Here is a 12821-nt window from a genome sequence, read left to right as displayed (position 1 = left end):
ACATATCAGTTTTGCTAGAAAATACAGGCAGACCTAACTACTATTAAGCTGAACAATTAATTTTCTTTAAGCCATGTACTATTTTTAAAAAGAATTCTGAAAACATTTGTCCCATTGGAAAAATGGATTTTATCTCGTATGTAATAATTTTGTTTCCCATGTAAAAGAAGAACATTAGTTTCATGACTATCATATTTGTCCCGAAATAACTGATTTATTAGGTCTATATCTTAAATATATTTTCTTCTCTAACAGCACTTAATGTAGCTTTTGTCATATAGATCTTTCTGGGTGCAGGGAACGCAACCTGTTGGATAATTCTCCCATTTAAGAGATTGCTTTTATATTTAGTGACATTTATCATTATCTAAGGCCAGCTGCCTGACTTCTGTTGAGTGTTCTGTTGATGGGGTTTGAATATCTATAAATGGAAACACTAGCTAACCAGAAATTATCGCCAGGGCTTTCTGATAGTGTCCTAGGCTCGCACAACTTGGAATGTCCAGCATTATCTAACATGTGAGCACATCAAATCATTTTCTGCACAGAATCTGAACCCCCTCCCTCCCTCCCTCTCCCTCTCCTTCTCCCTCTCTCTCTCTCCCTCTCTCCCCCTCTCCCTCTCTCCTTCCCTCCTCTTTCAACATGGACTTTGAAAAGCAAGAAAAAGGAAGCTTATTAAGCAAGAATTTAGAGGAGAGACTGACGGTAAGACCTGCAAGATTTAACGTAAACAGATATATAATGTAATTGACCGAGTAAAAGTGCAGCAATAACAGATTGGAAATGTTGAACTAGCCAGCCTCTATTTCCGTGTTTTGCCAAAATTAATGAATTTTGTAGCTTTACTGAAAGAAACAAAATGCTACATAAAATTTCATTATTAGAAAACAGGCCAGTTTGATTTAGTTAAATGATACGAGTTATCTCCATTTTAAAAACAAATCCTTTTCTTTTGAAACTTTCTTGTGATTGTCTCAATATTGGAAGATTGTTTGACCTATTGGTAAAAAGCTTAGCAAGTGTTCCAACTACAATTTCTTGTGATACCAGGAAAATTCAAAAATTCTATAGAATAGTTTAATGTTTTATGTGGTAAGTTTAATAGACTTAAGCTGTAAGGATAAAGTTTACTCCAGAAAATTTTGTGGCTTTGTTTAGTTTGCTGTTACTACAGAAGTTGTAAAAGCAACTTTATTTGATGCCAAGCAGTTAACTCCCAATGAGTAATAGTGGTCATTTAAGTTTACTCAGATGTAACGTAAACACTGCACTGTGGGTAGAATGGGTTGTCCATGGCTTGTTTAATAGGTATAGGTGGGTAATTATGTTTGCAAATTACTGTGCACAGAGTTAGCATTAGAACGGGGGTATGATTGATATAAACAGCAACGGAATGGCAAAAAGAAAAACCACATTGGTTAAAATAAGGCAGAACTTGTGGGAATGCATTGTTCAGATGCCCAAAGTTGAAGTTAAGGATATTAAAGCTTGAGAAAGATGGAAAAACAGAAGCATACTGGATTGGAGACTTCTCAAGGTCTTAAATAATTTTGGGGGGTTAAAAATATAACCTTTTCTTAAAGGATGCAGGGCCTCATTTTAAATTCAAACCGTGGACAGCTGCTCTGGGTGACATGTAAACATGTAATGCCACAGGCTAGTTTGCGTTTTGACTGTGTTGACAGATTGAATATTGCAGAACTAACTGGGGATTTTGAATCAGAAAGGACTGGGTGAAAATTCTTTCTCTGCAACTTTTAAACAGAATTTTGGGGTTTTGTTTAACCTTTCCAAATCTCAGGGAACTTGTAAGACAGGGAACAGTCATACCTAATGTGGAGGCTTTTCTAGGATTAGAAACTATAATGTATATGAAATTTGTAGCCCAAGACTAGTTTCAAACAGTTTCTTCCTCATTACTTTATTTATTTATTTTCTGATACCAGGGATCGAACTTGGGACCTTAGGCTTGTGAAGCAGGCAGCAGCACCACTGAGCTAAATCCCCGGCCTTCTTCCTAATTACATACCCAGAGGTCATGTGTGTGTGTGTGTGTGTGTGTGTGTGTGTATACATATATATATATATAGAGAGAGAGAGAGAGAGAGGGAGAGAGAGGGAGTTGAGATGCATTTCAATGTAAAAGGGAGATTCACATTCACAGAGTGTAAAGGCTTAGTGGTCATAAAAAACTCTCTGGAACCAGATAGGGACTTAATAAATACGTGAATAAAGAGTTGCCATGCTGTGAAATTAGATCCTGAGGTCCCTGGCAATCTCCTACAGGAAATTTTGCAAGTAAATACAGAGGGCCTTAGGCGAGGGTACAAAGTGAATATGATCTCTTATTCTTTGAAGTGATTTGATGTATTAACATTTCACTTTCTGGAAGGTCAGACATTCCACAGGCCCAATTCTATCTTGAACAGAAATATAAATCTAGAAGAGGGGGAAAAATAACAGTCTCCTTAGAGGAAATACCTCTCACACAGCTCCTGAACAATGCTCTGTAGCTGATGCCTAAGGCAAACCTCTGGTTAACTTGTGAAAGACAAAGTGGAAAATGGAGCTGCACTCCAGAAGGCAGGAGAACATCTGAGCTGCCTGTGAAGGCAGGGCTGGGGGCCATGAAAGCTCAGTATCCGGGGAAATCCAGCAGACAGGCAGCAGAGATCAAGCACAGACACCTGGGGGCGGGTGGGTTCTGAGGACACTCCTACAAAAGGCTAGCTTTATGAGTGTTTTCTACAAAGCGAGTTGGAAAATATGTACCTTTGAAAGTTTCCAATAAAAATCATTTAAACACTGGCAGTCTATGTGGATAGAAACCTAAACAATTCATAAAGCATTGCTGTTCTTGTTAATATCAGTGTATGCTGGCCAGGTTGCTCGAACTAATTTAAATTTATTTTTGTGGAGCTCATTATTGTTCAGAAATTATTTAATATGTTTAGTATACATATTAAAGTTTGTAAAAGTTGAGAATATTTTGCCTTTAAAAATTTAACAATAATGTTGGCTTATAATCTGCATATTATTTAAAATTTAAGTTGTATTTCCCATAAGGGACTTTATCATGAACAATGTTAGATATTACACAATCAAGCAATGTGCCTTCTTGGCATTATTTGAAAGAAAACCAATTTTTAGCAAGTAAATGAAATCAATTATCTACAGAATTTCAAAATTCATCAGCTTATTCTTCCCAAAGAAATAGATAAAGATAAAATAGTCATGTAAATCTGACCATACCCTGGGTGAATAAATATTTATTTTCAGTGTCGACTTCTGCTTTACCCTAAATCTGTTACTGTTTGGCTGCTAAAAGTAAAGATTCTTGGGTGCTGACTGATTGAAGTTGAGTCTTTTACATCTACCATCAAAAAGTGATCAGAAAAAAGTTGCTTACACTTTCAATGGAGTGTTTAATCTCCTGGATATCTGTTTGAATCTGTTTTATGGATTCCATTTCTTTCCTATGTTGGGTGTTTATTTTTTCCATTTCTTTCTTATGCTGGGCCTTTATTTGCAGTTTTTCAAACAGGAATAAGAAAAATCAGTGAGGATAGACTTGGATAGTTCCACCCCCTGAAAAACCAACTGTTAAGCCATGTTGAATATTTTATTCACTGTTTATGTAAAATCAGATGACATGAAAGCTAATTTTTGTGAGCTATGGTTAGAGGGTGGGGGAATGGAAGAAACTAGTTTGCAAAAACATTTCAGTTTGATCATTTCTGTGATAATCAGATAACTGGTGTAGGAATGGATATTTCATTTTTCATATCGTGCACTTCCAAAACTGTGTTCTTAGAACTCTGCTTTTCAAATAGCTCCACAGGAATTGACTGTGGCCTGTGGACCGGAATATTCAGGAAAGGTGTAGGGAATGTGGAGTACAGTACATGTCCTTCTGGAGACTCCCACTGTGTTTTAACCTGCACGAGGCTCTGCAAGTGAAGCCAGGGTCTCTCAGGCCCACCTCCCATGATCCAGGTGTGTGCTGATGTGTGCAGTGAAGGTGAGTTTTCTGAGCACTAGTATTCTTCAGAACATAGCTTAGGAAACGGTGCATTAGGATTTAAGTTAATAGCCTGATTTTATTTCAGCCCAAGAGGCATTTTTCAGGGCAGTGCTACATAAAACAATGAACAAAACATAGGTGTTATTTATATCTATAACATGAAGTAATTTCTGGATAGTTAAAAAATAAGAACCATTTCTATTTAGTGTGATTTAATAAGTAAACTAAGACAAGAAGTCTTGATTAGTCTCCGAACTACTTTTAGCTTATTAAATAAGCGCATCAACAAAGAATCTCACATTAATCTTCTATTGAAATTCATATAAAAAAGGAAACTCTTCCTGTATTAATATAGTAAGAATACTCATGTCCTTCAGGATGTTGTGATGTAATAATAATGGTTTCTTTCTCAAAGAGATGATAAGAAGAAACAGATCTCATGCATAAATCTAATAATTCTCTTGTGTTAATATAATATGCCTCGAGACAATTTTATTGTTCCAAGCAATGAATATCCAATAATATCACAAAAATAATAATAGTGAGAAGTGTATATACTTCAACTAATTTTAATTGAAACTTCGTAGGAGCAAATCAAGATAGAAGTCAAATTACTGAATGTCAAAAATACTGCCTTCTTTTCTTCTCTCTCTTTTTCCTCTTTTATTTCTCTCTCTCCTTCCTTCCTTCCTTCCATTCTTTTTTCTGGTACTGGGAAATGAACTCAGGCCTTGAGTCTGCTAGGCAGGTGATGCCACATCCCCAGCCCCCAGAATTTTCACCTCCTTGAGCAAAGTTATTCTCTAAGAAAGAAAATATGTCATCTGACAATTGGAATTCTAACAGGTGGTATATGATATAAAGAGCTGAAAACTTATACTTTAAATAACAAATTTTAATTTGAAGATGGAAGACTTAACCAATAATACATAAGCCTCCTCATGACTTCACAATAGCAGATTCTTCTCAATTTTATGAAGAGTTCATACTGCTTATTTTTGAATTTAACGAAAGGAAGAAGAAATTGAAATAAGTACGGGTAAAATGTAAAAACGCAAAGAGCTATGACTTTTTAAAATTCAGTGGTGATGTAATTCTGCAAATATGGTTAAATTCTTCACTCCATTAATATAAATAAAATTAACAGCTTTATAAGAAGAAATGTGTTCTCAAACAAAAGAGCAGAGATTAATGTTTGGGTTATAATTTCTGATGTCATTGCCTGATGATAAATTTGGGCTTTGTTGGGGAGAAATACACAGCGTAGTGCCTATTAGAATAATTGTCACGTGAGGGGGGACTTTCACATTGATTCCCCCTCTCTCTCCTCTCTTCCTCTCCTCTCCCCATTCATACTCCTCTCCTCTCCTCAGCTTCTGTCTCCTGTCCTCCCCTCCCCTCCTCTCCACTCCTCTCCTCTCCTCTCCTCTCTCTCTTCTCCCCTCCCCTCCTCTTGTTCTCTCCTTCTCCTCCTCCTCCTTCCTTCTTCCTCTTCCCCCTTCTCCTCCTCCTCTACCTCTCCCTCTTCCTCCTCCTTTCTCCTTTCTCTCTCTCCTCTCTTTTCTTTTCCTGGGGATCGAACCCAGACCCTTCATGCTGAACTACAACTTTAGCCTTTTAATTTTTTTTAGTTTTTATTTTAAATTATCTATTTATTGGGGGTACTGGGGATCCAATTTAATTTTCATTTTGACCCAGGCTTTCACTGACTCGCTTAGTTGTTTAGGCTGGGCACAAACATGTGACCTTCTTGCCTCAGCCTCCCTGAGTGCTGGGATTACAGGCATGTGCCACACCACCAGTCTTCAATACACATTTCTGGACACAAAGAAGACAGGATAACTAAGGGCTGCTGTAGAAACACAGTAAAATAATCTTAGGCTTTAAATTGATTGCTATGATTGTTTATTTTGAAGTAGGTTATGAAATAATGATGTTTTAGTACCTTGGAAATGTTCTAAGTCTAGCCATTACCCTCTCAGTGTCTTACATAGACCTCTGATGGCAGAAGTCCTCTGATGTACACTTACAGAGTCTAAATTATCTATTATGATGTCTCAGCAATGTGAGCAATTGTGAAGTATTTTATACAGTACCATATTTCACTTTGTCCCAATATCTACTTATCTATCTTTATTTTAAATTGCGTCTTACTGGGATAGTCAGCAATATGTACTCGTAAGCCCCTGACATAATGGAAAACAAGTTAGGACAGCTGATAATTCTGGTGTATCTAGATATTATATCGATATTGCTTGTATTCCTTACAGGTTACTTCAAAGAATAAAGCAAGTTTTAGATTTAAATTAGGTTGAAATCAGTGCTAAACCTCTGCAGGTCAGGTGCAGTATTAGTTTGTATATCATACCTGATGTTGCTGGATTTCTCATAAGTAAATTTTGCTGACAACCAAAACGGAGGTTAAAAAAATAATGACATTCTCCTTTCTTGGCGTTGGTTATTTGATTTGGAAACGTCTGTCTCTTCTCTGCTGCTCACAGTGGACCAAGCACTCTGGCTACATTCCAGACTGGATTAATAATGCTGCCCCACGTGTGCATTTTGTCTCCGTGACAGTTGTGAGTTACTTTGTCCCCAAATTCTAGCTCGGCTGTGCTTCCGACTCGTGTGCTCACCACCACGGCAGCCATTCTGAGGACACAGCCAGTTGCTCCCCAAATGCTCTGCACTTCCTCTGGTCCAGCTCCCAACATGGCCCGTTTGTCATAGGTACTTTTGAAGTTATTCTTCTCTTCTCCCAAGGGTGCCAAAGTTCTGTAGAAACTGGGCCCTAAAAACTTTCAAAGCAAAAGCAGCGAATACAATTTTATGGGAAGTTTCTAAAGTATCCCTCAACTTAAAGGCAGACGGAGAAATTTCAGAACCAGAATGCTCTGTTTCCCAGCTCAGTGTCACTTTTGAATTTTTAGTACTGATATTATACATTTTATTTATTTATTTTTACTTATTAATTTGTTCTCACTTCTCAAGAGAAGTTAGAACTCTGAGAAGCCAATAAAGAAATTGCAGGATTGATCTTTCTGTGGCAGGTATTGGAGCATTCGCTGATTCAGATATTGTTATCCAAAGACTGAGATATCACTCATCTTTTATGAATACTAAGAGTATTCTGTCTTTAACCCAAATGAAGATGGACAGTTGCAACATATGACAGACTAAAATTAAATACTAAATAATTTCTCTTTTATCTGTTTTGCATAAGAAAGAAGTTTATTCCAACCTCTTCCCAGCCTGTTCTCCAGAGAGCCAGTCAGCAAATACATTTTCTTTGATTAATGCATGTTTGTAATACAGAATAGTGATATTCACTTTGAGAAATCAGTATATGCATATAACATATCTTGATCATTTTCATTCTCTTTACTCCTTTCTTCTTTGTTTACCCTTCCTGAAACCCCTTCTACATCTCCAAGTGTCTACAGCTTTCTGTTATTTCTATTCAATTATTAATTTATATTTTAGGTTTCTCATATAAGAGAAAACATGATATATTTCACTTAGGATGATGGTCTCAAGTTCCATCCACTTTCCTGCAAATGGAAGGATTTTATAATTTTATTTTTCTTTATGGCTGATAATATTCATATACACATATATGCATGTGTGTGTGTATATATATATATATATGTGTATGTATATATATTATTTTCTTTATTGACTCATCTCTTGACAGGAATTTCTCTTTGCTGTAAACAATGCCATGCATATATCACCATAGTCTTTACTTTATTAATGACTATACCCAGGAGAGGAATAGCTGGATCAAATGGAATTTCTATTTTCAGCTTTTTGAGGAATCTCCATACTCATTTTTGTAATGGTTGTACTAATTTATATTCCCACTAATAATGTAGAAATGAATTTTTTTCTCCATGCGCTCTCCTGTGTTTGTTGCTTTTGTGCTCTTGATGATAAGCATTCTGACTGGGTAAGAAGGAATCTCAGAGTTGTTTTGATTTGCATTTCCTGAACGGCTAAAGATGTGAAACATTTTTTTCATATACTTATTGGCCATTTGTAGTTTTGAAAAAATGTCGTCTGTTCAGTTCATTTGCACATTTTTGGTTGGGTTATTTGTCCTGGGTGGGGGGATACTTTTTTATTTCTTTTTATATTCTAGATGTTAACCTGTTACTCCTCTATCAGCTGGCAAAAGTTTCTCCTGTGTCTCTTCACTGTCAGTTGTTTCTTCTGCTGTGCAGACACTTTTAAATGAGATATAATTCCATGTTTTGATACTTGATATTATTTCCTGGCTATTGGAGTTCAGGAAATTTTTGCCTATGCAATGGCTTTAAATGTTTGTCCTGTGTTATTTTCCAGTGGTTCCAGAGTTTCTGTTTTATATATAAGTCATTGATCAACAAATACAGTTTTAAAAATTCTTAAAGAAAGTATAGCATTAAATTAGAAAAAACTGGTGGGGTAAGATTGTCAAAATGGTGTTGGAGCATGGGAACCAATGGAAAATACTAAGCAGTGAGAATTGAAATCCTAGTCTGCATAATTGTAGAATATTGTGAAATGGGAAAAAAATTATGTATTAGGGTACATGAGTTCAGAATCTTGTCTTGATTTGAAAATAAAAATTCACAGGAATAGCCTAGGTCTTTGGTGTGTTTGTGTTCATGGGTAATGAGGACTTCTAAAGGCTGGCGTAGTGAGGTGTGTATTGGAGCTGAGTCTGGGAGACAAGGGAAAGTTGTATTGATATAGCTGTTGTGGTTTATATCTAAAATGTTCCCTGAAAGTTTCATGTGGATAGAGAGGATGATTGGATCCTGGGGCCACTATACTCCATTGATGAATTTATAGCTGAATGTGCTATTAAAATGTAGTCCTGGTCAGAAGAATTGGGCCAGTATGGGTATGACCTGAAGGATATATTCTTGTCCCTTGCTCCTCTCCTCTCTCTCCACTTCTTGGTTGCCATGAATTGAACAGCTCTCCTCTGGCAGGACTTTCCTCCATGTTGTTTCTGCTTTTTTGACCCAGCCAACTATGGAATGAAGCCTCTGAAACCCTGAGCCAAAAATAAAGCTCTTGTCCTTTATGTTTTGAAGGTCAGGTATTTTAACCCAGCAATGAAAATGTGACTGTACCTATGGAGTTCAGAAGCCTTTCAGAATAGTTTTTTCAGAGAAATTTGATAGAATTTGGAGATAGGGGCTAAGAAATCCTAGAATGTTGAAAGTAAGAGTGTGTTGGGTGTCTCTTGTCAAGAATTGATACGAATGTGGATAATGAAGGGCAGGCTTAGGAGGTTTCCACTGGGAACAAGGACTCTATTGGAAATTAAGCTAGAGGCTATGAGTGTTTCATTCTGCCAAACAATATGTCTACATTTTGTCCATGTCCTGAGATTTGTATGAACCTGAATTTAAAGATAGCAGACTAATTGATTTGGTATAGGAAATTTCAAGGCAGCCCAAGTTTGGATGATGACACTGATGGTGCTGGCTGCCTTTAGCTACATCTGCAGTGAGGATTAGGGCGGAACCAAAGCTGAAGCATTAAAATTGTGGTTTGACCGGAAATGACGCACGTGAAAAGTTGGGCCCAAAGAAAGTATGGTTACTAAAAAGATTAGTGCATTAAAAAAGAAGCCAAAAGCTGGATAAGGTGGTTCACACCTATAATCACAGCATGATGGGAGGCTGAGGAAGGAGGATCACAAGTTCAAACCCAGACTGGGCAACTTAATGACTTAGTGAAACTCTATCTCAAAATAAAAATAGAAAAATAAAAAAAGGCTATGCAGGTAGGTTAGTGTGAAGGGCTTAGTTTCAACCTCAGGTAGTGGAAAGAAAAAGCCCAGTACTATATTCCTAGACAATAGGAAATATGCCTGGAGGGCATCTCAGATATCGGCCTGACCTACACACTGTGAGCTCAAGAGTGCACGAGGACCTGGGTTTGAGAAAAGAGCCCCAGGACACCCTGCTCTTCCTGGCCACCTAGGGAAGTACATCCCTGAGTTTGGCCTTCCAGGGTGCAGAGGCCACTGCAGCCCTTGTCTTCCCCACCCCCACTGCTTGTAGTTGATATCATTTACCTGGTGGTTTGTGTTTTGTGTTTTTTGCTGTACAAGGTATTGGATGCAGAACCTTTACACTGCACGACATCCCCAGTCATTCTTTAAGTTTTGAGTCCTGCTAAATTCTCTGAGTTTCTCAGGCTGGGCTTCAACTTGGGATCCTCTTCCCCCTGCCTCCTGATGATACAGGGCATATAATATATGGACCTGCATATAACATAAGGGAATATTATAGCTCCCAATCTGCTAGCTCTCTTAAATGCCGAGTTTGTGTTCTCTAAAATCAAATGAATTTTAGGCACAATGGAGGTTAAGCGTAGGGAGAATTTTTGAGAGAAAGCTTTTTTCTGAGTGAGGCAGAAGGGTACCCAAGAAGTGGGCCACCCCTGAGCCCCACTTCTCAAGGGAGTTTTATAGAGCAAAACCATGAGGTGAGGTGAGTATAAGATGGGACAAAACTATGGTCAACCAATAGGATTACAAGTGTGGTTGCTTAGGTAATGTTGATTAAAGGGGGATCAAATGGGGAAGCAAGCCACAAGGACTTTTCAGGAGAGGAATGGGCTAGGGAGGTTTTGGTTCCTCAACCAAGGTGATTGATGCCTATTTAGAATATCAGTCACTGCTGTTCATCCCTAGGAGAAGTATGTGACCTTCACGCAATGCGCCTCCAGCCATAGTTGTGATGTGTTCTTATCTTGTGCACTGACTTCTTCCAGGGCCCAGTTCTGTCTGACTGCCTATAATATTTCTAACTAACTTAGCTGTCCACAATGCCATTGCTAGTATTACAGGTGGGAGCCACCATGCCTCACTGTGGTGTTGGTTTTATAGCCACACAGAATGCCAGAATTGTGGGGCCATTGAGGCTTCCAATTAGATTTCAAAGGAAGGACTGGGGAGGCCCCTGGGAGGATGATATGTAAAACTATGAGGGGAAGCTGGAAGTGCCAGGTATATGGAAGTCCGTGGTGGAAAACTGCAGGCAGTGGTCAGAGCCAGCCCCAGGGAGGCCAGATGGGATGCAGCCAGCAAGGTGCGATAGGAGCAAGGCTGCTCAAGCCCTTAGGAGCTCCCATCTCACAACCAGCCCTGGGTGCTGGGTATGGAACTATAAAACTTACTATTTTCCCTATTGGGCCTCAGTTTGATTCCTTTGTATGACTTATTCCTCTCTTTAGAATGGGAATGTTCATCCTGTGACATTGAATGTTGAAAATGTTTAATTTTTTATTTTTAGAGGGGCTCAGAGTGAAGAGCTTACATTGAGTCTCAGAGGACTGTTTTTGGACTTAGGCAGAATGCTAAAATTGTTGAGGCTTCAGTTAGTCTTAGAGATGTACTAAGTGCACTTTGCATAATGAGATGAACATAAGCCTTTTGGGGACCAGGGTTAGCATATTATGTTTAGATCTAAAATGTCCCCCCAAAGCCTCTTAGGTCCAAGAGTGGTTATTGAATCATGGCGATGTTATATTTATCAGTGGGTTGATCAGTTGCTGGCTCATAGCTGAATACTTTATTAGGAGGTGGGGTGTGGGTAGAGAAGATACATTCCTAGGGCAGGAACTGGAAGGTGTATTCTTGCCCCTTGCTCCCTGTTTCCCTGTGCTGCCTGCCTGCCATGGGTTGAACAACTTTTCTCCACTATGCCTTTTGCAGTGTTGTTTTGCTTTGGAGCCAGACGACCATGAATTGAATCCTCTGAAAATATGAGCTAAAATAAACCTCTCCTCTAAGTTGTGGATGTTGGGCATTTTGTCCCCAGGATGGGAAGGTAACTAATACAGTAGCCTTTGGCAACTCACTTATGAATTGGTTTTCTTATCTACAGAGTGAGAGGTTGGATTGGATTTGTGAAGATTGTCATGGCCTCTGGCATTTTATAAATAAGTCCTCTAGATGTGTAATTACTAATTTTTTCCCTGCTAAACAATGCTTATATATACAAACATTAAGAACCTGAAAATATGAACAAAAACAAACATTTTTTGTTTAATTTTTTTCTTTTGGTTGGCATGGCTGATTGGGCCTGAGGCCTTCCTCTGAGCACTACATCATGAGCCCTTTTTGAGACATAGTCTAAGTTTTCCAGGCTGGGCTCGAATATGTGATTGTCTGCCCTTGATTTCTCAGAGTGCTGGAATAATTTATATTTTTATGGGACACTAGTCAAACAGCAAATAGGAACCCTTGTTATTAGACTGAACCTTTCTCTTTACTACAGAAACTTCACAGGTCAGTGACTGAGCCAGAAATGGCTTAAGTTGCATATTTTATGTTTTCACTGAGAAACAATAAAGTTTCAGGAATTGAACTATGAGTGAAATTGTGGGGTAGATGACAAAAGAAGAAAGTAAAGTGCCTTGATAGCAGTATAGAACTATTTTCTCATCTGATAAAACATAGTAGATGCCATGTTTCCATTAGGAATAAAAATTCAGAAAAATATCTGTGTAAACGTCATTTGTAGAATGGCCTCTTTAGCCCCGTATTCATTTTCTTATGTAGTTCTTATCACTCCCTTCAGTGGCTCTGACACAGATATTTTAGTCCCCCTGAGAGCTTAATTTTAGTCTCATTGCATCACTGAAGGTTGGGGAAAAGTGGACGCTCAGAAATGGCAAAACCCTAGCCACATTTTCATTTTCTTTCTTTCTTTCTTTCTTTCTTTCTTTCTTTCTTTCTTTCTTTCTTTCTTTCTTTCTTTCTTTCTTTCTTTCTTTCTTTCTTTCT

The 12821-nt window shown here is 38.1% G+C and overlaps 1 protein-coding gene across 1 annotated transcript in view; it reads left to right on the top strand.

Moving 5' to 3' along the window:
* The first annotated feature begins 542 nt into the window (after positions 1 to 542).
* Mlip (muscular LMNA interacting protein) overlaps positions 543 to 12821 on the top strand; it is a 245808-nt gene continuing 233529 nt past the window's right edge. Inside the window, exon 1 of the mRNA XM_033763417.1 lies at positions 543 to 708. Within this exon, the coding sequence (XP_033619308.1) occupies positions 646 to 708 (63 nt within the window). The 5' untranslated portion in view covers positions 543 to 645. The remainder of the gene's footprint in view (positions 709 to 12821) is intronic.

Source organism: Fukomys damarensis, unplaced genomic scaffold (genome assembly GCF_012274545.1).
Source record: "Fukomys damarensis isolate Sample0158 unplaced genomic scaffold, DMR_v1.0_HiC HiC_scaffold_14, whole genome shotgun sequence".
NCBI lineage: Eukaryota > Metazoa > Chordata > Mammalia > Rodentia > Bathyergidae > Fukomys > Fukomys damarensis.
This window is presented reverse-complemented; position numbering and strand designations above follow the sequence as displayed.